Source organism: Oncorhynchus mykiss, chromosome 26 (genome assembly GCF_057628025.1).
Source record: "Oncorhynchus mykiss isolate SJ-2025 chromosome 26, ASM5762802v1, whole genome shotgun sequence".
Taxonomy (NCBI): Eukaryota; Metazoa; Chordata; class Actinopteri; order Salmoniformes; family Salmonidae; genus Oncorhynchus; species Oncorhynchus mykiss.
Window position 1 is genome coordinate 42,617,532 of NC_143047.1, and position 27,469 is coordinate 42,645,000.

Below are 27,469 nucleotides of genomic sequence, written 5' to 3' on the forward strand. Positions count from 1 at the left end.
GGGAGGTTTGGGACACGTAGAGCCCAGGGAGGGTGGGACACGTAGAGCCCAGGGAGGTTTGGGACACGTAGAGCCCAGGGAGGGTGGGACACGTAGAGCCCAGGGAGGTTTGGGACACGTAGAGCCCAGGGAGGGTGGGACACGTAGAGCCCAGGGAGGGTGGGACATGAACCTTAACCTCTCATACTTTTATTTTATATCACTCAAATATCCAATTAATGGTGGCCAGACCCTAACCCTAACCCTAACCCTTACCCTAACCCTAACCCTAACCCTTACCCTTACCCTTACCCTAACCCTAACCCTTACCCTAACCCTAACCCTAACCCTAACCCTTACCCTTCACGTATCTGGAAATACATGATCAACTGATGTTTACTGATCATAAAACAGTCCCTTGCTGTATAACTCTATAATGATAGAGATAAATGTGTACTTGTGACTGTGCCCTTCAGGACGTGATGATATTACAACCAAATAGTTACCATTTCTTTAACGTTCCCTGACACGCTGTTGTTTTAGTGGAGCTGATGGTTTCCTTGACCCCCCCAGCAGCCGAATGGAACACTCTGCACTGCATTGTGATGTTTCATTGACAACGTCCTATAGGTGGAGGATGTTCGAAGTACAGAACTCTCTCTCTGTCCCTGGGGTTGTGTTGTAATGTAATAACCCATTCTCCATTTCCTGCTCAACTCTCAACTTTAACATTACTCAACATCTCTCTCTCTCTCTCTCTGTCTCTCTCTCTCGCTGAAGAACTACTGTGTAGAGATCGAATGATTATGATTTTCCAATGCCGATACTGATTATTGGAGGACCAAAAAAAGCCGATACCGATTAATCGGACAATTTATATATATATATATTTGTACTAATGACAATTACAACAATACTGAATGAACACTTATTTTAACTTAATATAATACATAAATAAAATCAATTTAGTCTCAAATAAATAATGAAAAAAGTTCAATTTGGTTTAAATAATGCAAAAACAAAGTGTTGGAGAAGAAAGTAAAAGTGCAATATGTGCCATGTAAGAAAGCTAACGTTTCAGTTCCTTGCTCAGAACATGAGAACATATGAAAGCTGGTGGTTCCTTTTAACATGAGTCTTCAATATTCCCAGGTAAGAAGTTTTAGGTTGTAGTTATTATAGGAATTATAGGACTATTTCTCTCTATACCATTTCGATTTCATTAACCTTTGACTATTGGATGTTCTTATAGGCACTATAGTATTGCCAGCCTAATCTCGGGAGTTGATAGGCTTGAAGTCATAAACAGCGATGTGCTTGCGAAAAGCTGCTGGCAAACGGAGGAAAGTGCTGTTTGAATGAATGCTTACGAGCCTGCTGCTGCCTACTATCGCTCAGTCAGACTGCTCTATCAAATCATAGACTTAATTATAACATAATAACACACAGAAATACGAGCCTTCGGTCATTAATATGGTCAAATCTGAAAACTATAATTTAGAAAATAAAGCGTTTTATTCTTTCAGTGAAATACGGAACCGTTCCATATTTTATCTAACGTGTGGCACCCCTAAGTCTAAATATTGCTGTTACATTGCAAAACCTTCAATGTTATGTCATAATTATGTACAATTCTGGCAAATTAATTACAGCCTTTGTTAGGAAGAAATGGTCTTCACACAGTTCACAACGAGCCAGGCGGCCCAAACTGCTGCATATACCCAGACTCTGCTGCATATACCCCGACTCTGCTGCGTATACCCTGACTCTGCTGCGTATACCCTGACTCTGCTACGTATACCCTGACTCTGCTGCATATACCCTGACTCTGCTACATATACCCTGACTCTGCTGCATATACCCCGACTCTGCTGCGTATACCCTGACTCTGCTGCATATACCCTGACTCTGCTGCATATACCCTGACTCTGCTGTATATACCCTGACTCTGCTGCATATACCCTGACTCTGCTGCATATACCCTGACTCTGCTGTATATACCCTGACTCTGCTGTATATACCCTGACTCTGCTGCATATACCCTGACTCTGCTGCATATACCCTGACTCTGCTGCATATACCCTGACTCTGCTGTATATACCCTGACTCTGCTGTATATACCCTGACTCTGCTGCATATACCCTGACTCTGCTGCATATACCCTGACTCTGCTGCATATACCCTGACTCTGCTGCATATACCCTGACTCTGCTACATATACCCTGACTCTGCTGTATATACCCTGACTCTGCTGTATATACCCTGACTCTGCTGCATATACCCTGACTCTGCTGTATATACCCTGACTCTGCTGCATATACCCTGACTCTGCTGTATATACCCTGACTCTGCTGTATATACCCTGACTCTGCTGTATATACCCTGACTCTGCTGCATATACCCTGACTCTGCTGCATATACCCTGACTCTGCTGTATATACCCTGACTCTGCTGTATATACCCTGACTCTGCTGTATATACCCTGACTCTGCTGTATATACCCTGACTCTGCTACATATACCCTGACTCTGCTGCATATACCCTGACTCTGCTGCATATACCCTGACTCTGCTGCATATACCCTGACTCTGCTGCATATACCCTGACTCTGCTGTATATACCCTGACTCTGCTGTATATACCCTGACTCTGCTGCATATACCCTGACTCTGCTACGTATACCCTGACTCTGCTGCGTATACCCCGACTCTGCTGCGTATACCCCGACTCTGCTGCGTATACCCCGACTCTGCTGCGTATACCCTGACTCTGCTGCGTATACCCTGACTCTGCTGCATATACCCTGACTCTGCTACATATACCCTGACTCTGCTGCATATACCCTGACTCTGCTACATATACCCTGACTCTGCTACATATACCCTGACTCTGCTGCATATACCCCGACTCTGCTGCATATACCCTGACTCTGCTACATATACCCTGACTCTGCTGTATATACCCTGACTCTGCTGCGTATACCCTGACTCTGCTGCGTATACCCTGACTCTGCTGCATATACCCTGACTCTGCTACATATACCCTGACTCTGCTACATATACCCTGACTCTGCTGCATATACCCTGACTCTGCTGCATATACCCTGACTCTGCTGCATATACCCTGACTCTGCTGTATATACCCTGACTCTGCTGTATATACCCTGACTCTGCTGCATATACCCTGACTCTGCTACGTATACCCTGACTCTGCTGTATATACCCTGACTCTGCTGCATATACCCTGACTCTGCTGCATATACCCTGACTCTGCTACATATACCCTGACTCTGCTGCATATACCCTGACTCTGCTGCATATACCCTGACTCTGCTACGTATACCCTGACTCTGCTGCATATACCCTGACTCTGCTGTATATACCCTGACTCTGCTGCATATACCCTGACTCTGCTGCATATACCCTGACTCTGCTGCATATACCCTGACTCTGCTTGCACAGAACGCAAGAGAAGGGACACAGTTTCAGGCACCGCATTGATTATATGCAACGCAGGACAAGCTAGTTAAACTAGTAATATCATCAACCATGTGTAGTTAACCAGTGATTATGTTAAGATTGATTTGTTTTTTTTTTATAAGATAAGTTTAATGCTAGCTAGCAACTTACCATGGCTCCTTGCTGCCTGCACTCGTGTAACAGGTGGTCAGCCTGCCATGCAGTCTCCTCGTGGATTGCAATATAATCAGCCATAATCGGCCTCCAAAAATACTGATTACCGATTGTTCTGAAAAGTTGAAATCGGCCCTAATTAATAGTGGTGTGTGTATGTGGTGGGGGGGGTGTACACAAACAAACCCAAAACACAGAAACTGGAGAATGTAACAGTGTGTGTACTGTACATCTATAACTAGAGAGGCTGGTTGTAGTATGTTGTGGTGGTGTTATTGGCTCTGTGTACTCTACATCTATATCTAGAGAGGCTGGTTGTAGTATGTTGTGGTGGTGTTATTGGCTCTGTGTACTGTACATCTATATCTAGAGAGGCTGGTTGTAGTGTGTTGTGGTGGTGTTATTGGCTCTGTGTACTCTACATCTATAACTAGAGAGGCTGGTTGTAGTATGTTGTGGTGGTGTTATTGGCTCTGTGTACTCTACATCTATATCTAGAGAGGCTGGTTGTAGTATGTTGTGGTGGTGTTATTGGCTCTGTGTACTCTACATCTATATCTAGAGAGGCTGGTTGTAGTATGTTGTGGTGGTGTTATTGGCTCTGTGTACTCTACATCTATATCTAGAGAGGCTGGTTGTAGTATGTTGTGGTGGTGTTATTGGCTCTGTGTACTCTACATCTATATCTAGAGAGGCTGGTTGTAGTATGTTGTGGTGGTGTTATTGGCTCTGTGTACTCTACATCTATATCTAGAGAGGCTGGTTGTAGTATGTTGTGGTGGTGTTATTGGCTCTGTGTACTGTACATCTATATCTAGAGAGGCTGGTTGTAGTGTGTTGTGGTGGTGTTATTGGCTCTGTGTACTCTACATCTATATCTAGAGAGGCTGGTTGTAGTATGTTGTGGTGGTGTTATTGGCTCTGTGTACTCTACATCTATATCTAGAGAGGCTGGTTGTAGTGTGTTGTGGTGGTGTTATTGGCTCTGTGTACTCTACATCTATATCTAGAGAGGCTGGTTGTAGTATGTTGTGGTGGTGTTATTGGCTCTGTGTACTCTACATCTATATCTAGAGAGGCTGGTTGTAGTATGTTGTGGTGGTGTTATTGGCTCTGTGTACTCTACATCTATATCTAGAGAGGCTGGTTGTAGTATGTTGTGGTGGTGTTGTTGGCTCTGTGTACTGTACATCTATAACTAGAGAGGCTGGTTGTAGTATGTTGTGGTGGTGTTATTGGCTCTGTGTACTGTACATCTATAACTAGAGAGGCTGGTTGTAGTGTGTTGTGGTGGTGTTATTGGCTCTGTGTACTCTACATCTATATCTAGAGAGGCTGGTTGTAGTATGTTGTGGTGGTGTTATTGGCTCTGTGTACTCTACATCTATATCTAGAGAGGCTGGTTGTAGTATGTTGTGGTGGTGTTATTGGCTCTGTGTACTCTACATCTATATCTAGAGAGGCTGGTTGTAGTATGTTGTGGTGGTGTTATTGGCTCTGTGTACTCTACATCTATAACTAGAGAGGCTGGTTGTAGTGTGTTGTGGTGGTGTTATCTACTGTTGTCTAGGATGATTAGTAGAGCTCGGAGAATGGAATCAATCAGACTCTACTAATGGATCCTCCCAGACCATTACCACCATTACCTCCCTTCCATGCTCCATTACTCCTGTCTGGACTGTCTACTCCACCTAATCACCTGGAGGGTCCTGGAGGAGACAGAAGAACAGCCATTAGTATGGGTTTTATAACCTGTGAAGGTGGTGTTGACCACACACAGAAAGTATATAGATGACGTAAGAGCTGAGTTGACATTGTGGTAAGAGAATGACGTGTGTGTAGATTAGTCTACAAGTCCGTGGTCTCCAGTCAGACCTCGCTGGCCACTCTGTCTTCCAGTCTCAGCTAATGGAACTCAGAGGTTAACAGTCAGGTGGTTTAGATACTGATGGGTGTGTCTGTGTTGTGGATTTGGCTCTACAATGTCAGAACGTTTTCTGTCAGAAAGGGTTTTTCTAGACCTTGAAAGCTGGCGGCCTTTCCAACAGGGGACTGAAACACGTGTTGTTATCCCACAGATAAACTTTGCAGTTAGTTGGCTTTTACCATCATGGATATTTAACTCCTGGTTCAGGGCTTAGTTAGGCCTACGCTAGATTTAAACACGGCCCATAGCCTATTAGAATAGACTACATTGCCTAATACTTATTCAGGAGGGAGTCCTACCTGGTCTGGTGTTATCAGGCTGTGGACTGGACTCGGACGTGACCCGCCTTATCCCCGTCTTCAGAACCCGATTTGCATCATCAATAGCCAGCGATGGATGTGATCAACATTACGATCATCATGAATGCTGACATTTCATCTGCTCTCATTTACTTTCCGTTAGGGCAGAGTGAGCCTGTTATTCCCCTGTTAACCCCCGGCTATAGAGCACCACAGTGGAGGTGGGATAATACCCATAAAACCTAACGGTCAGACAGGGAAATGTTTCCAATTGTTTTTCTGCAATTCATTTAAAAAGTGTCTTTTATCAATATGTTCGACTCTGTTTACTCTCCAATTCTGAATTGCTAATTAGTATTAAAGTAGACATCGTGCAAAACTACAAATCCCAGCATGCTCCTGCAGGTCATCTCTAGCTGACATCTTTACTAACAGGTATTGTGTCAATTTAAAACTTTCACAAGACGGTTCACAGAATTGTCCATTTGAAAGAAATGTAGACAGTTTATTCATGAATACATTTAGATAGTTAAATCCCGGGATTCCTACCTTTGCCTCGATTCGTCAGTCTGGTCCAGATCATCATGGTATTTGTAGTTCTTTATGATAGCCACATTAGCAGCTAATTAGCATTTCATTTTTGGGAGGCCAATATATATGTCACTTTGTCTGAGAGAGATTTACATGGTAATCAAACCATCACCCCAGGGGAAGCCGACACAAACCATCACCCCGGGGGAAGCCGACACAAAACATCACCCCGGGGGAAGCCGACACAAACCATCACCCCGGGGGAAGCCGACACAAAACATCACCCCGGGGGAAGCCGACACAAAACATCACCCCGGGGGAAGCCGACACAAAACATCACCCCGGGGGAAGCCGACACAAAACATCACCCCGGGGGAAGCCGACACAAAACATCACCCCGGGGGAAGCCGACACAAAACACAGACCTTATTTTACGTGTTTCTAAAAAAATCCCCTACGGGGAAAAATGAATGGTGGAAAAACGTCTGGAACCATTTCCCTGTTTGACCGCTAGGTTTTCTGGGTATTATGACTCACACACTGTGGTACTTTATTCCAGGCTGTTGCTGTGTTAGTGTGGTGTTTGATTCCTTATTGGAGGAGTGGACAGTAAACCTCTGATTCTTGAGAGAACAGACCAAAACAGAGAGAGAGAACAGACCAAAACAGGGAGAGAGACCAGAACAGACCAGAACAGAGAGAGAGAATGATGTGGGAGAGGGAACAGACCAGAACAGGGAGAGAGAATAGAGAGAGAACAGACCAGAACAGAGAGAGGGAGAACGATGTGGGAGAGAGAACAGAACAGAGACAGAGAACGATGTGGGAGAGAGAACAGAACAGAGAGAGAGAACGATGTGGGAGAGAGAACAGAACAGAGATAGAGAACGATGTGGGAGAGAGAGAACAGACCAGAACAGAGAGAGAGAACAATGTTCCCTCTAAACCACACAGCTCCACCCAGACTGCATTAAGAATAAAATGGCCGCTGTGCCGAGGTCGTGGAAGATTGAACTCCACTCAACTTTAGTTGACACCCGTGTTTCCCAACTCCAGTCCTCCTGTGCCTCCAGCAGCACGTTGTTGTCCCAGACAAACATACCTGATTCAACTAGTCAAGGGCTTGATGATTAGTTTTATTTAACATTTACTTAGCTAGGAAAGTCAGTTAAGAACAAATTCGTATTTTCAGTGACGGCCTACCGGGGAACAGCAGGTTAACTGCCTTGTTCCGGGGCAGAACAGATTTTTACCTTGTCAGCTCGGGGATTCGATCCAGCAACCTTTCGGTTACTAGTCCAACGCACCGATATTGGCCATATAACACACATCCCAGAAGTGCCTTATTATTATTATTATTATTATTATTATTATAAACTGGTTATCAACATCATTAGAAAGGTAAAAAGCTATTTGTTTGTCGTACCCGTGGTATACGGTCTGATATACCACAGCTTTCAGACAATCAGCATCCAGGACTGGAACCACCCAGTTTATGTGATGTTTAAGACCGGAGGACAGACGCTGTCTGACTGGCTTTAATTACATCACCTACTTTGATCCCACTAACTCACATGTTATCATCCTCTCTGTCTCTCTCTCTCTCTCTGTCTGTCTGCCTGCCTGCCTCTCTGTCTGCCTGCCTGCCTGCCTCTCTGTCTGTCTGGCTCTCTAGCAGATTACCTGCCCCTAGGCGTGACACTTGGACCCAGAGGGACACAGACAGACACCCTGGTCTGCGGTTGGTGTAGCAGAGAGAGAACATGGCATTGTCGTTTAAGAAAGACCTGGAGAAGTACAAGGAGATTGACGAGGATGAGATCCTTAACAACCTGTCAGAGCAGGAACTCAAACAACTGGAGACTGCCCTGGAGGAGATGGACCCAGAGGTATGGAGGGGCGGGGGGGAGGTCTCAGTCTGTTTCTGTGTCTTCCTTGTTCGCCAGACAGACATCTCATTCTTATCAACTTTTAACCTCCCAACTCAACTCTCGCAATCCTCAACTCTCAATGTTGGGAAATCTAAGGGAGAGAGAGAGAGAGTGTGTGTGTGTGTGTGTGTGTGTGTGTGTGTGTGTTGATTCTGCATGCAGTCTGCCAAGCGTTTCTATGTTGATTTGCACGCAGAGTAGAGGAGGAGGCGCAGCAGAGTAGTAGAGGAGGAGGCGTCGTAGAGGAGGGGTAGTAGAGGAGGAGGTGCAGCAGAGTAGTAGAGGAGGAGGCGTCGTAGAGGAGGAGGCGCAGCAGAGTAGTAGAGGAGGAGGCGTAGTAGAGGAGGAGGCGTAGTAGAGGAGGAGGAGGCGCAGCAGAGGAGGAGGCGCAGCAGAGTAGTAGAGGAGGAGGCGCATCAGAGTAGAGGAGGCGCAGCAGAGTAGAGGAGGAGGAGGAGGAGGCGCAGCAGAGTAGAGGAGGAGGAGGAGTTCGTGCAGCAGAGTAGAGGAGGAGGAGGAGGCAGAGTAGAGGAGGAGGAGGCGCAGCAGAGTAGAGGAGGAGGAGGAGTTCGTGCAGCAGAGTAGAGGAGGAGGAGGAGGCAGAGTAGAGGAGGAGGAGGCGCAGCAGAGTAGAGGAGGAGGAGGAGTTCGTGCAGCAGAGTAGAGGAGGAGGAGGAGGCAGAGTAGAGGAGGAGGAGGCGCAGCAGAGTGGAGGAGGAGGTTGTAGTCAAACCCCTCCAGGACTCCAGTGAGGTTAATTTTACTTTTCAAGGGCCAGAGTGTGAGGTACAACAGCCATTTATTTGTGATATTACACAATACACCTCAACAGAAGTATTGGGACGAGGCCAATGTGTTGTTACATCTCAAGTAGAGAACATCTTAAACATTCTTCTTGTCTTTCACTTATACACAACATGAAGGAGATGAGTCCACTAACTAGGCAACCATAGGAACTCCACTCAACACAACACGGCACCGAATACAGCCCTAGTGTTTTTAAACATGGCACATGAATTCACCAATTACCAATTGATCAATCAGTCAATAAACCCATGTATCCACCCCTCTGTGTCTCCCCCCCCCCCCCCCCCCCCCAGAATGCGTTGCTGCCAGCGTCGATGCGTCAGAAGGACCACACAGTGAAAGCAGCCACCGGCCCCTACAGCAGAGAGAAACTACTCAGTTTTCTGGAGAAGGAGGCCCTGGAGTATAAAGACAGAGATGATGTGGTGTCTTTCTCTGGAGAGAGGAAAGGTAGGAGGCCCTGGAGTATAAAGACAGAGATGATGTGGTGTCTTTCTCTGGAGAGAGGAAAGGTAGGAGGCCCTGGAGTATAAAGACAGAGATGATGTGGTGTCTTTCTCTGGAGAGAGGAAAGGTAGGAGGCCCTGGAGTATAAGGACAGAGATGCTGTGGTGTCTTTCTCTGGAGAGAGGAAAGGTAGGAGGCCCTGGAGTATAAAGACAGAGATGATGTTGTGTCTTTCTCTGGAGAGAGGAAAGGTAGGAGGCCCTGGAGTATAAAGACAGAGATGATGTGGTGTCTTTCTCTGGAGAGAGGAAAGGTAGGAGGCCCTGGAGTATAAAGACAGAGATGATGTTGTGTCTTTTTCTGGAGAGAGGAAAGGTAGGGGGCACCTGGTGTATGTTCAGACCGTGTGCAGTGTTTCCACTATGATTTTTCTCAGGAGCTGTGGCGAAAGTAGCTGGGGGGGTGGGCTGGGGGCATGCTACCCTGGGGGGGGGGGAGAGAATGATATTCTACTCCAAAATGCCTGACGTCATCTGAAATATAACCGATGCGGCCTACTGCACCGAGACATGAGGAGGAGGAAGCGGTGGCTGTGCGCTTGTGGCTCTCATTTACTCTGTTTGCTACAAATATACATTGTAGCGTATCACTCGGCTCTTAAAGAGACAGGGAAAGGTTTTGGCAATTGAACTCATGAATACCATTTGTATGTCTCTGCATGCAGTTTGAAGGTAGTTTTACAAGACATTGCTAACTAGCATTAGCGCGATGACAGGAAGTCTGGTATTGGTGCTGGCGCTAGTTAACATTTGCGCTAAAGCTAGTTATAGCAACTTCCCTCTGCACGCAGACATAAAAATTGGTATCCATGAATTAATCTGACTCTGGGTCAGTAGAAAAGTGGCTTAATTGCCCCCCCCAAAAAAATGTGCTCTATCCCTTTAAAAGCGCATCATATATATACACCATTATTTATATATTTATTTACTCTGACATCACTCGTTCTGGTATTGCTTTCGTTTTTTACTGTTTGTATTATGTGTATATTGCTAGGTATTATTATTATACTGTTGGAGACAGAAACACCAGCATTACTACACTGTTGGAGATAGAAACACCAGCATTACTACACTGTTGGAGCTAGAAACACCAACATTACTACACTGTTGGAGACAGAAACACCAGCATTACTACACTGTTGGAGCTAGAAACACCAGCATTACTACACTGTTGGAGCTAGAAACACCAACATTACTACACTGTTGGAGACAGAAACACCAGCATTACTACACTGTTGGAGCTAGAAACACCAGCATTACTACACTGTTGGAGACAGAAACACCAGCATTACTACACTGTTGGAGACAGAAACACCAGCATTACTACACTGTTGGAGCTAGAAACACCAGCATTACTACACTGTTGGAGCTAGAAACACCAACATTACTACACTGTTGGAGACAGAAACACCAGCATTACTACACTGTTGGAGCTAGAAACACCAGCATTACTACACTGTTGGAGACAGAAACACCAGCATTACTACACTGTTGGAGACAGAAACACCAGCATTACTACACTGTTGGAGCTAGAAACACCAGCATTACTACACTGTTGGAGACAGAAACACCAGCATTACTACACTGTTGGAGCTAGAAACACCAGCATTACTACACTGTTGGAGCTAGAAACACCAGCATTACTACACTGTTGGAGCTACAAACACCAGCATTACTACACTGTTGGAGCTAGAAACACCAGCATTACTACACTGTTGGAGCTAGAAACACCAGCATTACTACACTGTTGGAGCTAGAAACACCAGCATTACTACACTGTTGGAGCTAGAAACACCAGCATTACTACACTGTTGGAGCTAGAAACACCAGCATTACTGCACTGTTGGAGCTAGAAACACCAGCATTACTGCACTGTTGGAGCTAGAAACACCAGCATTACTACACTGTTGGAGCTAGAAACACCAGCATTACTACACTGTTGGAGCTAGAAACACCAGCATTACTACACTGTTGGAGCTAGAAACACCAGCTTTACTGCACTGTTGGAGCTAGAAACACCAGCATTACTACACTGTTGGAGCTAGAAACACCAGCATTACTACACTGTTGGAGCTAGAAACACCAGCATTACTACACTGTTGGAGCTAGAAACACCAGCATTACTACACTGTTGGAGCTAGAAACACCAGCATTACTACACTGTTGGAGACAGAAACACCAGCATTACTGCACTGTTGGAGCTAGAAACACCAGCATTACTACACTGTTGGAGCTAGAAACACCAGCATTACTACACTGTTGGAGCTAGAAACACCAGCATTACTGCACTGTTGGAGCTAGAAACACCAGCATTACTACACTGTTGGAGCTAGAAACACCAGCATTACTACACTGTTGGAGCTAGAAACACCAGCATTACTACACTGTTGGAACTAGAAACACCAGCATTACTACACTGTTGGAACTAGAAACACCAGCATTACTACACTGTTGGAGCTAGAAACACCAGCATTACTACACTGTTGGAGCTAGAAACACCAGCATTACTACACTGTTGGAACTAGAAACACCAGCATTACTACACTGTTGGAGCTAGAAACACCAGCATTACTACACTGTTGGAGCTAGAAACACCAGCATTACTACACTGTTGGAGCTAGAAACACCAGCATTACTACACTGTTGGAGCTAGAAACACCAGCATTACTACACTGTTGGAACTAGAAACACCAGCATTACTACACTGTTGGAACTAGAAACACCAGCATTACTACACTGTTGGAGCTAGAAACACCAGCATTACTACACTGTTGGAGCTAGAAACACCAGCATTACTACACTGTTGGAGCTAGAAACAGCAGCATTACTACACTGTTGGAGCTAGAAACACCAGCATTACTACACTGTTGGAACTAGAAACACCAGCATTACTACACTGTTGGAACTAGAAACACCAGCATTACTACACTGTTGGAACTAGAAACACCAGCATTACTACACTGTTGGAGACAGAAACACCAGCATTACTGCACTGTTGGAGACAGAAACACCAGCATTACTACACTGTTGGAGCTAGAAACACCAGCATTACTGCACTGTTGGAGCTAGAAACACCAGCAATACTACACTGTTGGAGACAGAAACACCAGCATTACTACACTGTTGGAGACAGAAACACCAGCATTACTACACTGTTGGAGCTAGAAACACCAGCATTACTACACTGTTGGAGCTAGAAACACCAGCATTACTACACTGTTGGAGACAGAAACACCAGCATTACTGCACTGTTGGAGCTAGAAACACCAGCATTACTACACTGTTGGAGATAGAAACACCAGCATTACTACACTGTTGGAGACAGAAACACCAGCATTACTACACTGTTGGAGACAGAAACACCAGCATTACTACACTGTTGGAGACAGAAACACCAGCATTACTACACTGTTGGAGCTAGAAACACCAGCATTACTACACTGTTGGAGCTAGAAACACCAGCATTACTACACTGTTGGAGCTAGAAACACCAGCATTACTACACTGTTGGAGCTAGAAACACCAGCATTACTACACTGTTGGAGCTAGAAACACCAGCATTACTACACTGTTGGAGCTAGAAACACCAGCATTACTACACTGTTGGAGACAGAAACACCAGCATTACTACACTGTTGGAGCTAGAAACACCAGCATTACTACACTGTTGGAACTAGAAACACCAGCATTACTACACTGTTGGAACTAGAAACACCAGCATTACTACACTGTTGGAGCTAGAAACACCAGCATTACTACACTGTTGGAACTAGAAACACCAGCATTACTACACTGTTGGAGACAGAAACACCAGCATTACTACACTGTTGGAGACAGAAACACCAGCATTACTACACTGTTGGAGCTAAAAACACCAGCATTACTACACTGTTGGAGACAGAAACTGTCTATGTGACCCATGAACTTGATTTGATGTAAATGCGTCAATGCAGAAACCTCAATGTGATCAACTCTCTAAATACATGACTACATGACTGTGTCCTACGCTGAGTAACTAGAGGTGTTGGGGGTGACGAGAGGTGTTGGGGGTGACGAGAGGTGTTGGGGGTGACGAGAGGCGTTGCGGGTGACGAGAGGCGTTGCGGGTGACGAGAGGCGTTGCGGGTGACGAGAGGCGTTGCGGGTGACGAGAGGCGTTGCGGGTGACGAGAGGCGTTGCGGGTGACGAGAGGCGTTGCGGGTGACGAGAGGCGTTGCGGGTGATGGGGGTAATGTTTGTGGTCTTGAAGGGAAAGCTCTGTTTCAGACAGGTGTGTATTGTATTGCAGGCGTGTGTGCGTGTGTGTGTGTGTGTGTGTGTGTGTGAGATTGCTCTCAGCTGTAATCAGGCCACTGCTGAGTCTGCAGGTATTACTAATGCATGTCTACTCTGGTCTTACACAAGGAGGAGGGGAGGAGGAGGAGGGGTGTGGGCTGGGGGAGGGGGAGGAGGGGTGTGGGCTGGGGGAGGAGGAGGGGTGTGGGCTGGGGGAGGAGGAAGAGTGTGGGCTGGGGGAGGAGGAGGAGGGGTGTGGGCTGGGGGAGGAGGAGGAGGGGTGTGGGCTGGGGGAGGAGGAGGAGGGGTGTGGGCTGGGGGAGGAGGAGGAAGGGTGTGGGCTGGGGGAGGAGGGGTGTGGGCTGGGGAGGAGGAGGAGGGGTGTGGGCTGGGGAGGAGGAGGAGGGGTGTGGGCTGGGGGAGGAGGAGGAGGGGTGTGGGCTGGGGGAGGAGGAGGAGGGGTGTGGGCTGGGGGAGGAGGAGGAAGGGTGTGGGCTGGGGGAGGAGGAGGGGTGTGGGCTGGGGGAGGAGGAGGAAGAGTGTGGGCTGGGGGAGGAGGAGGAAGAGTGTGGGCTGGGGGAGGAGGAGGAAGAGTGTGGGCTGGGGGAGGAGGAGGAAGAGTGTGGGCTGGGGGAGGAGGAGGAAGAGTGTGGGCTGGGGGAGGAGGAGGTGGTACAGTCCAACTACATTACAGAGGGATTTTAGGGTTGTTACCTCCGGTATGTATATAGAGCAGGGTTAGGGTTGTTACCTCCGGTATGTATATAGAGCAGGGTTAGGGTTGTTACCTCCGGTATGTATATAGAGCAGGGTTAGGGTTGTTACCTCGGGTATGTATATAGAGCAGGGTTGGGGTTGTTACCTCCGGTATGTATATAGAGCAGGGTTGGGGTTGTTACCTCCGGTATGTATATAGAGCAGGGTTGGGGTTGTTACCTCCGGTATGTATATAGAGCAGGGTTAGGGTTGTTACCTCCGGTATGTATATAGAGCAGGGTTAGGGTTGTTACCTCCAGTATGTATATAGAGCAGGGTTAGGGTTGTTACCTCCAGTATGTATATAGGGCAGGGTTAGGGTTGTTACCTCCAGTATGTATATATAGAGCAGGGTTAGGGTTGTTACTTCCAGTATGTATATATAGAGCAGGGTTAGGGTTGTTACCTCCAGTATGTATACAGAGCAGGGTTAGGGTTGTTACCTCCAGTATGTATATATAGAGCAGGGTTAGGGTTGTTACCTCCAGTATGTATACAGAGCAGGGTTAGGGTTGTTACCTCCAGTATGTATATAGAGCAGGGTTAGGGTTGTTACCTCCAGTATGTATATAGAGCAGGGTTAGGGTTGTTACCTCCAGTATGTATATAGAGCAGGGTTAGGGTTGTTACCTCCAGTATGTATATAGAGCAGGGTTAGGGTTGTTACCTCCAGTATGTATATAGAGCAGGGTTAGGGTTGTGCCCTCCAGTAGAATTCCAGAACCATGATGTCATGGCCCATGATCTCTGGGGAGGAAGCCTGTCAGGAATAACCTCACACACATTCCTCTTCCCTCACCCCACTGTGTGTGTGGTGACAGACCATAGCAACAACTCTTGTTATCAGCAGGGGCTGATTTAATGGAATTTACATTCGATTAGACCTTAAAAGTGATTTGTGTTTTACTTGTTGTATAAACACACCATGGTCCCCAAAATCAGACTAAGTGGACTGGACCAGAGTTTCTGGAGAGATTTGAGAAGCTTTTCAGTGATGAGCACAATTCATATTAGCAGCACAGATGTGTTATACACATCACACAGGTGACTCTCTGGCTTCCCCGTAGCGAACCAGTCACCACCAGCCTGGTTAGCTACCCTTTGCCTGGTGAAAAGGGATACTTCAGGATTTTGCCTATGAGGCCCTTAGACTTCATCATTGAGCTAACGCTAGTTAGCATTGGCTTGCAAAACCACCTCTACCTTCCTTCATACTGGACACAGAGACATAGAAATGGTATCAGTGAGTTCATCTGACTCTGGGGGAAGTTGGTGAAGGGCCTCACTGCCACAATCCCCAAGTATCACTTTAAGAAACACAAGCTGCTTTAAAAAAATTGAAAACAATAGCAGCAATGAGTTTAATATTGAAACAGTCTAACTATGTTTGTCTCTCCCCTTTAGTATAGAAAAGTAGTGCAGTTGTAGTCTCACTCAACCCTCCCACTTTCCCCACGGCGTTTTCATAGCCAAGTTCTGTAATGGCCTGTAGAGAGACTCCGTTCTGTAATGGCCTGTAGAGAGACTCCATTCTGTAACGGCCCGTAGAGAGACTCCGTTCTGTAATGGCCTGTAGAGAGACTCCATTCTGTAACGGCCTGTAGAGAGGCTCCATTCTGTAACGGCCCGTAGAGAGACTCCGTTCTGTAATGGCCTGTAGAGAGACTCCATTCTGTAATGGCCTGTAGAGAGGCTCCATTCTGTAACGGCCTGTAGAGAGGCTCCATTCTGTAACGGGCTGTAGAGAGACTCCATTCTGTAACGGCCTGTAGAGAGACTCCATTCTGTAACGGCCTGTAGAGGTTACAGCTCTGTAACGGCCTGTAGAGAGACTCCATTCTGTAACGGCCTGTAGAGAGACTCCGTTCTGTAACGGCCTGTAGAGAGACTCCGTTCTGTAACGGCCTGTAGAGAGACTCCGTTCTGTAACGGCCTGTAGAGAGACTCCGTTCTGTAACGGCCCGTAGAGAGACTCCATTCTGTAACGGCCTGTAGAGAGACTCCCATTCTGTAACGGCCTGTAGAGAGACTCCATTCTGTAACGGCCTGTAGAGAGACTCCATTCTGTAACGGCCTGTAGAGAGACTCCATTCTGTAACGGCCTGTAGAGAGACTCCATTCTGTAACAGCTGGTGAGAAATTTACAGGAAAGGGTTGAGAAACAGTGTAGAGGGTTTGAGATGTGGCTATGACTGGACTCTCTGTGGCTCCCCCCCCCCTCTCTCTCTCTCTCTCTCTCTCTCTCTCTCTCTCTCTTTGTCTCTGTGTGTTTCTGTCTCACTCATTCTCTCTGGCTTGACTTCTCTTCCTGAAAGAGCCTTTAGACGGCCATTCTGTGTCGGTCCCTGTGGACAACAGTTTCAGTTACCCCCATTATAGACAGACACAGAGAGAAGCACCCAAGCTGCACCTAGAGTGTCTGTAGTACATACAACCTCACAGATATTTGACATGTAGGATATCACCTGTAGGGAAAGGAGAAGATCATGCAGAGACAGTTGAACCACTGTGTGTTAACCAGAAGGCTGTGACTGTGGCTGTAAGTGCTGGGGATAGTAGACTAACTGTTAGCTGACTCTTCTCCAGAGGGCCTGACACAGGAAGTGGGGTGTTGTGGGTAATGGCTGTATTTACTGTTTAGAGGCTTTTCAGGAAGTGCCAAGGCCCCCTCGAGACTAGACCGCCTTTTAGACTGGAGAGTAGGGGGGCACGGAGGGTGTTCTGTTGGAGGGGCGGCAGGGGGGGACCGAAGAAGAATTAGATTTAAGTTTGAGTCATTTAGCAGACGCTGTTATTCAGAGCCACTTCTAGTAGTGAGTGAATACATTCCCATGAAGGAAAGGGTCACAATCATTTCCTGATTTTTAAAGTGAGGGTGTTATGGGCACAGAGGCACAGAGGCCATTCTCCTTGAGGGAGTTGTGTGGCAGGTGAAGAGGGAGAGGGGCTACTGAAGGAAAAGGCTACTGTATATTTTTTTAGAGTGTGTTGGGGGGGGGCACTGATGGGGTTGTCTGGTACTGTTTTTCATATACAGTATTTCATATACAGTACTTCATATACAGTATTTAATATACAATACTTCATATACAGTACTTCATATACAGTATTTCATATACAGTACTTCATATACAGTACTTCATATACAGTACTTCATATACAGTACTTCATATAGAGTATTGAATATACAGTACTTCATATACAGTACTTCATATACAGTATTTAATATACAGTACTTCATATACAGTATTTCATATACAGTATTTCATATACAGTATGTAATATACAGTACTTCATATACAGTATGTAATATACAGTATTTCATATACAGTACTTCATATACAGTACTTCATATACAGTATTTCATATACAGTATTTCATATACAGTACTTCATATACAGTACTTCATATACAGTACTTCATATACAGTATTTAATATACAGTACTTCATATACAGTACTTCATATACAGTATTTAATATACAGTACTTCATATACAGTACTTCATATACAGTACTTCATATACAGTACCAGTCAAAAGTTTGGACACCACTACTCATTTAAAAGTTTTTCTTTATTTTGACTGTTTTCTACGTTGTAGAATAATAGTGAAGACATAAACTATGAAATAACACAAAATATAAAATATTGTTGTTATTATTGTTATTATTGTTTACCACTTTTGTTGGTTACTACATGATTCCGTATGTGTTATTTTATAGTTTTGATGTCTTCACTATTATTCTACAATGTAGAAAACAGTCAAAATATAGAAAAACCCTTGAATGAGTAGGTGTGTCCTAACTGTTGACTGGTACCTGTTGACTGGTTGACTGTTGACTGAATGGTTAACTGTTGACTGGTTAACTGTTGACTGACGATTAACTGTTGACTGACGGTTAACTGTTGACTGACGGTTAACTGTTGACTGACGGTTAACTGTTGACTGGTACCCGTAGACTGGTACCTGTTGACTGGTTGACTGATTAACTGTTGACTGGTTGACTGGTTAACTGTTGACTGGTTAACTGTTGACTGGTTAACTGTTGACTGGTTAACTGTTGACTGGTTGACTGGTTAACTGTTGACTGGTTGACTGGTTAACTGTTGACTGGTGACTGTTGACTGGTAACTGTTGACTGGTTAACTGTAAAGGATTACGTGCTGATGGGGTTGGGGAGAATAGCAGCCTCTGTATGTAGCTGTGTGTTGTAAAGTCTGGCCAACAAGTTAGTTGCCCCCAGCAGCAGCATAGAGGAGTTTAGACTTTACTCTCTGTTCCGTGACTTCCTGTCTCTTTCCTTCTGCTGCTGCTGGGTTTCCATGGCAATGCCTCCGGGCCCGACTGAAGGAGGGAGAGAGACGGGGAGGGAGGGAGAAAAGAGAGCGAGACGAGCGAGAGATGCAGACGGTCTTGTCTCCTCAGTCTGATGAAGATCTCCAGCTGTGTTATGTAAAGATGTCTGCTCTCTGTCTCTCACACACACACACACACACACACACACACAGACACACACACACACACACACACACACACACACACACACAGACACAGACACACAAACCAAGACACACAAACCAAGACAAAGCAGAAGGGTTCATGGGTAGACGGTACACAGGACAGACAGAAATAGCAGCAACCAGACAGAGCAGAGTAGAACACACTGTACCACTTAGATACAGTCTATCCTGCAGTAGAACACACTGTACCACTTAGATACAGTCCATCTTGCAGTAGAACACACTGTACCACTTAGATACAGTCCATCCTGCAGTAGAACACACTGTACCACTTAGATACAGTCCATCCTGCAGTAGAACACACTACAACTTAGATACAGTCCATCCTGCAGTAGAACACATTGTACTAGCCCTCGCTCTCTCTCTCTAGCCCCTTCCTTCTCTCTCTCTCTCTAGCCCCTCCATCTCTCTCTCTAGCCCCCTCCTTCTCTCTCTCTAGCCCCTCCATCTCTCTCTCTAGCCCCCTCCTTCTCTCTCTCTAGCCCCCTCCTTCTCTCTCTCTAGCCCCTCCTTCTCTCTCTTTGCCCCTTCCTTCCTTCTCTCTCTCTAGCCCTCTCTCTCTCTGTGTGTCTTGTCTCTGGCTCTGTTGGTGTGTTCTCTAAAGACCGCTGTAGTAGACACACATTAGCCGCTAGGAGTTAGCGTTATGGATAAAAACGACCTCAGAATGAGTTGGAGCAAATCAAATCAAATTTATTTATATAGCCCTTCGTACATCAGCTGATATCTCAAAGTGCTGTATAGAAACCCAGCCTAAAACCCCAAACAGCAAGCAATGCAGGTGTAGAAGCACGGTGGCTAGGAAAAACTCCCTAGAAAGGCCAAAACCTAGGAAGAAACCTAGAGAGGAACCAGGCTATGTGGGGTGGCCAGTCCTCTTCTGGCTGTGCCGGGTGGAGATTATAACAGAACATGGCCAAGATGTTCAAATGTTCATAAATGACCAGCATGGTCGAATAATAATAAGGCAGAACAGTTGAAACTGGAGCAGCAGCACGGTCAGGTGGACTGGGGACAGCAAGGAGTCATCATGTCAGGTAGTCCTGGGGCATGGTCCTGGGGCTCAGGTCAGTTGAAACTGGAGCAGCAATATAATATAATATACATTAGCCACTAGGAGTTAGCATTATGGATAAAACGACCTCAGAATGAGTTGGAGCAGCTAATATACATTAGCCGCTAGGAGTTAGCGTCATGGATAAAACGACCTCAGAATGAGTTGGAGCAGCTAATATACATTAGCCACTAGGAGTTAGCGTTATGGATAAAACGACATCAGAATGAGTTGGAGCAGCTAATATACATTAGCCGCTAGGAGTTAGCGTCATGGATAAAACGACCTCAGAATGATTTGGAGCAGCTAATATACATTAGCCGCTAGGAGTTAGCATTATGGATAAAACGACCTCTAGAGACCCCAGAGTAGAAACATCATGACATCAATCTCAACACAGCTCAGAGAAAATGAACTAAACAAGACAAGTACATGAGTAATGGAAATGTCTTGTGTGTGTTCATCGGTAAGATATGGGTTCTGGGGTGTGTGCTCTGGTTCGCTGGTGGTGATGTCATTCCTAGGTACAGTAATTACAGACTGCTGTATAGATATGCAGGCAGAGAGAGTGAGAGCACGGAAAATGTGTGTAATGGGAAATAGAATACTGTGTGTGTGTGTGTCATGAAACATTGACTAATGTAGTGTTAGTTCAAATAGACATAATTGAGAATAATGATAGCTGTATTATACAATTACAGACTGGAACACACACACACACACACACACACACACACACACAGTCAGGGCTAAGCAGTCGCTGTGCTTCCTAGAGGAACAACATAACCCGTCCAGATAGGAAGGGTTGGAGCAGGGGTGTCAAACATACGACCCGCGGGCTGGATCCGGCCAATCCGTCCCTCGGCGTGGGTTTGAGTACAACAAAAATAAATACACTAAATGTTGTTTCTGTTGGGGAAACAAACTCAAAATACTGTAATATGGCTCAAACCAAACCGAACCTGTACAACTAATAAGGGACATAGAGTCATACAGTTTGACTGTGTCCAGCTCTGATAAACACCAGAATGAGACAGTCGAGCATCAAATCCCCCAAAATGATAGAGGATCTTTTTTTTTTTTTGTGCCAATTTTGATGGTAAGGAAATATAACCAATTTTCATTGCGGCCCTACGGACCTTGTTGAAGACCGAATGCAGCCCCCAGGGATTCAACACCAGTAGGGTCCTGTATCTCCCCTGGGTTCAACACTAGTAGGGTCCTGAATCTCCCCTGGGTTCAACACTAGTAGGATCCTGAATCTCCCCTGGGTTCAACACTAGTAGGATCCTGAATCTCCCCTGGGTTCAACACTAGTAAGATCCTGAATCTCCCCTGGGTTCAACACTAGATGGGTCCTGAATCTACCCTGGGTTCAACACCAGTAGGGTCCTGAATCTACCCTGGGTTCAACACCAGTAGGGTCCTGAATCTCCCCTGGGTTAAACACTAGTAGGGTCCTGAATCTCCCCTGGGTTCAACTCTAGTAGGGTCCTGAATCTCCCCTGGGTTCAACACTAGTAGGGTCCTGAATCTCCCCTGGGTTCAACACTAGTAGGGTCCTGAATCTCCCCTGGGTTCAACACTAGTAGGATCCTGAATCCTGGAATCTTTTAAGTGGGATTTTGGAAAAGTTACTCGGGTTTCGCAACTCTAGACTCTAAAGCAGGGATGGGCAGCTGGCAGATCAATCCCCCCCCCCCCCCCCCGTCAGGGTCTCAACTTACCGTTGACAGTTAGATAAGTAGAATACACAAGTTGCAATTTCTAAATTTGGTTGTGCATAAGCAGTTTTTCCTGCTTATGTCATTCACTGATAGTCAGTCAATTAGCCCATGTCAGCAAACACACATGTTCACGCTGCTAAGTTAGTTTTGCGGGCAGCTATCTAAACTTGTTATCACGGTTGAATTACCGGCCGGAGGACACACTGTACCATTTAGATTTTTGGTAGTTATATCATATTAAAAACTGCAAACATTTCCCCTTCATCCTATAGCTAGATGTGGTGAAAAAATATACACAGACTAAAGATTAAGTAGAAAATAGATAAATAAAACCTTCTTCTTCTTCTTCTTCAAAACATCTAACTGAATGTAGATTTGAGAATGGGCTATTGGGAACATTTCTTTATACATTCAGTGTTATTATGACATTATTAGTAACAATGCAGAGTTTGTTTCTGGAGCAAAAAGGGTCTTAGGGGCTCCCGAGTGGTGCAGTGGTCTAAGGGAATGTCTGAGGTGTCACTACAGACCCGGGTTTGATCCCAGGCTGTGTCGCACAACTGACCGTGACCAGGAGTCCCATAGGGCGGCGCACAATTGGCCCAGCGTCGTTAGGGGAGGGTTTGGCCGGGGGGGACTTTAGTTGGCTTATCGTGCTCTAGCGACTCCTTATGGCGGGCCGGGCACCTGCAGGCTGACTTCGACATGTCAGTTGAATGGTGTTTCCTCCGACACATTGGTGCGGCTGGGTTAAGCTGACAGGTGTTAGGAAGCTCATTTTGGCAAGTCATGTTTCGGAGGACGCATGAATCAACCTTTGCCTTTCCCGAACCAGTTGGGTAGTTTCAATGAGACAAGATCGGGAATTGGATATTATGAAATTGGGGTGAGAAAGGGTGGTAGAATGAGAGAGAGAGGAGAAAAAAGGGGGGCGTCTGTACAGCTGAGTTCTGTCCGGGGCCTGGGCAAGAAGAGGCTTCCATCTTGGCGGTCGAGAAAACATTTAGTGGTTTTAAAGCTAATTTCCTACAATTCTACGCATTTTGACATGACTAATATTGTGTTCTTATGCTCCAAACATATTAACAAATTCAATGACGGTCCTGATTGTCTAGCTTTTATTTTGGTAATTGGAAGTCCTCAAAGATGATTGTTATTATAGGCTATTTAAAATATATATATATCCATTTTGTATTTGGTTAAGTAGTTTTAGTTTACCCTGAAAGCGTTTTAACATCCCAAGTAGTTTCTGAACCACTGCTGAGGATGAGAGGAGAAAACGAGTTAAAGGACTACTTTGGGATTTTAACAACGAGAGGAGAAAACGATCTATCTCCAAGTTAAAGGACTACTTTGGTATTTTAACAACGAGAGGAGAAAACGATCTATCTCCAAGTTAAAGGACTACTTTGGTATTTTAACAACGAGAGGAGAAAACAATCTATCTCCAAGTTAAAGGACTACTTTGGTATTTTAACAACGAGAGGAGAAAACGATCTATCTCCAAGTTAAAGGGCTACTTTGGTATTTTAACAACGAGAGGAGAAAACGATCTATCTCCAAGTTAAAGGGCTACTTTGGGATTTTAACAACGAGGCCCTTTTTTCTACGTCCCCAGGGTAACTAGCGGATACCATTTTTATGTCTCTGTGTCCAGTATGAAGGAAGTTAGAGCTAACCAGTGGCTGATACTCATAGACTTCCAGTCATTGTGCTAACGCTAGTTAGCAACTTCCTTCAAACTGCACGCGGAGACTTAAAAATGATATCAGTGAGTTCATCAGACTCCCTTTCAACTCCAGCTACTACTAACTTATTGGTTGTTGTTTCATATGCGTTATTGACTATATTGATGAGTTTATTAGCAGGGGTGATTGTTTATCTGTCTCTCTGGACATGAAAAATAAACAGTGGTTCTCTGGCTGACCGCCTTCGCTTCTGCAGTGCATTGTGGTCCTTCCTGTGTCAGCTGGGGAATGACCTGTACAGAAGAGACCAGAGGGTCAACAGGAAGTTGGATACATCTGCCTAGTCAGGTTCTCACTCTTCTCTCCCTCTTTCTCTCTCCCTTTCCCTCTCTCCCATCTCCTCTCTCTCTCTCCCTTTCCCTCTCTCCCATCTCTCTCCCATATCTTCCCTCTCGCTCTGCCTCTCTCTGTAGGCAAGGCATTTGTTCCCAAGCAGCGGCCCATCGAGTCTCGTCAGGAAGAGGTAACGACCCTTGACCCGGAACTAGAAGAGGCCCTGTCCAGTGCTACCGACACTGAACTCTGTGACCTGGCAGGTAAGGGGGAGGGGGTAGGTAGGCTGTCTTCTTAGGGACAGAGACACACACAGCCTCTCTCTCCTCTCTCTCTCTCTCTCTCCTCTCTCTCTCCTCTCTCCTCTCTCTCTCTCTCTCTCTCTCTCTCTCTCTCTCTCCTCTCTCCTCTCTCTCTCTCTCAGAAGGATCTGTGTATCTTACTGTCTCCAGTCTCTCCAAGGACAGCTAAATACAGGAGTCTTTCATACACACTGTCAGCCAGGCTTGTCCCATGGTAGACACACACACTAAGTCTGTTGTTGTGTGTTTGTCCACAGCCATCCTAGGTGTCCATACCCTGGTGACCAGCACCCAGAGCTACGATGGAACCAGCAGTAAAGACGGAGGATACAACAGTGAGTACACAACCACAATGTAACCACTACACAACCACAATGTAACCACAACCGCAATGTAACCACAACACAACCACAATGTAAACAGTTACCACCATGTAACCACAACACAACCACAACGTAAACACAGTTACCACCATGTAACCATAACACAACCACAACACAACCACCATGTAACCTCCACACAACCACAACGTAAACACAGTTACCACCATGTAACCTCTACACTACTAACCCCAACATAACCACCATGTAACCTCTACACTACTAACCCCAACATAACCACCATGTAACCTCTACACCACTAACCCCAACACAACCACCATGTAACCTCTACACTACTAACCCCAACATAACCACCATGTAACCGCTACACTACTAACCCCAACACAACCACCATGTAACCTCAACACTACTAACCCCAACATAACCACCATGTAACCTCTACACTACTAACCCCAACATAACCACCATGTAACCTCTACACTACTAACCCCAACATAACCACCATGTAACCTCTACACCACTAACCCCAACACAACCACCATGTAACCTCTACACTACTAACCCCAACACAACCACCATGTAACCTCTACACTACTAACCCCAACATAACCACCATGTAACCTCTACACCACTAACCCCAACACAACCACCATGTAACCTCTACACTACTAACCCCAACATAACCACCATGTAACCGCTACACTACTAACCCCAACACAACCACCATGTAACCTCAACACAACCACAACGTAAACACAGTTACCACCATGTAACCTCTACACTACTAACCCCAACATAACCACCATGTAACCTCTACACTACTAACCCCAACATAACCACCATGTAACCTCTACACTACTAACCCCAACATAACCACCATGTAACCGCTACACTACTAACCCCAACATAACCACCATGTAACCATAACACAACCACAACACAACCACCATGTAACCTCTACACTACTAACCCCAACATAACCACCATGTAACCTCAACACAACCACAATGTAAACACAGTTACCACCATGTAACCTCTACACTACTAACCCCAACACAACCACCATGTAACCCTACACTACTAACCCCAACACAACCACCATGTAACCTCTACACTACTAACCCCAACACAACCACCATGTAACCTCTACACTACTAACCCCAACATAACCACCATGTAACCTCTACACTACTAACCCCAACATAACCACCATGTAACCAACCCTACACTACTAACCCCAACACAACCACCATGTAACCTCTACACTACTAACCCCAACATAACCACCATGTAACCGCTACACTACTAACCCCAACACAACCACCATGTAACCTCTACACTACTAACCCCAACATAACCACCATGTAACCTCTACACTACTAACCCCAACATAACCACCATGTAACCAACCCTACACTACTAACCCCAACACAACCACCATGTAACCTCTACACTACTAACCCCAACATAACCACCATGTAACCGCTACACTACTAACCCCAACATAACCACCATGTAACCGCTACACTACTAACCCCAACATAACCACCATGTAACCCTACACTACTAACCCCAACACAACCACCATGTAACCGCTACACTACTAACCCCAACATAACCACCATGTAACCTCTACACTACTAACCCCAACATAACCACCATGTAACCGCTACACTACTAACCCCAACACAACCACCATGTAACCTCTACACTACTAACCCCAACATAACCACCATGTAACCTCTACACTACTAACCCCAACACAACCACCATGTAACCTCTACACTACTAACCCCAACACAACCACCATGTAACCTCTACACTACTAACCCCAACATAACCACCATGTAACCTCTACACTACAAACCCCAACATAACCACCATGTAACCCTACACTACTAACCCCAACATAACCACCATGTAACCTCTACACTACTAACCCCAACACAACCACCATGTAACCTCTACACTACTAACCCCAACACAACCACCATGTAACCTCTACACTACTAACCCCAACATAACCACCATGTAACCTCTACACCACTAACCCCAACACAACCACCATGTAACCTCTACACTACTAACCCCAACATAACCACCATGTAACCTCTACACTACTAACCCCAACACAACCACCATGTAACCTCTACACTACTAACCCTAACATAACCACCATGTAACCTCTACACTACTAACCCCAACACAACCACCATGTAACCCTACACTACTAACCCCAACATAACCACCATGTAACCTCTACACTACTAACCCCAACATAACCACCATGTAACCCTACACTACTAACCCCAACATAACCACCATGTAACCTCTACACTACTAACCCCAACATAACCACCATGTAACCGCTACACTACTAACCCCAACACAACCACCATGTAACCTCTACACTACTAACCCCAACACAACCACCATGTAACCTCTACACTACTAACCCCAACACAACCACCATGTAACCTCTACACTACTAACCCCAACATAACCACCATGTAACCGCTACACTACTAACCCCAACATAAGCACCATGTAACCTCTACACTACTAACCCCAACACAACCACCATGTAACCCTACACTACTAACCCCAACATAACCACCATGTAACCCTACACTACTAACCACCATGTAACCGCTACACTACTAACCCCAACACAACCACCATGTAACCTCTACACTACTAACCCCAACACAACCACCATGTAACCCTACACTACTAACCCCAACATAACCACCATGTAACCCTACACTACTAACCCCAACATAACCGCTACACTACTAACCCCAACATAACCACCATGTAACCCTACACTACTAACCCCAACATAACCACCATGTAACCGC

The 27,469-nt window shown here is 45.6% G+C and overlaps 1 protein-coding gene across 2 annotated transcripts in view; it reads left to right on the forward strand.

The window, feature by feature from the left end:
* tmod2 (tropomodulin 2) overlaps nt 1-27,469 on the forward strand; it is a 52,719-nt gene that overhangs the window by 8,964 nt on the left and 16,286 nt on the right. The window contains exons 2-5 of one of the 2 annotated variants that reach the window (XM_090223158.1): nt 8,043-8,256; nt 9,399-9,555; nt 24,106-24,228; nt 24,525-24,602. In XM_090223158.1, coding sequence (XP_090079284.1) covers nt 8,131-8,256; nt 9,399-9,555; nt 24,106-24,228; nt 24,525-24,602 — 484 coding nt within the window. In that variant the 5' untranslated portion in view covers nt 8,043-8,130. The remainder of the gene's footprint in view (nt 1-8,042; nt 8,257-9,398; nt 9,556-24,105; nt 24,229-24,524; nt 24,603-27,469) is intronic. The other variant, XM_090223157.1, reaches the window with a different exon arrangement.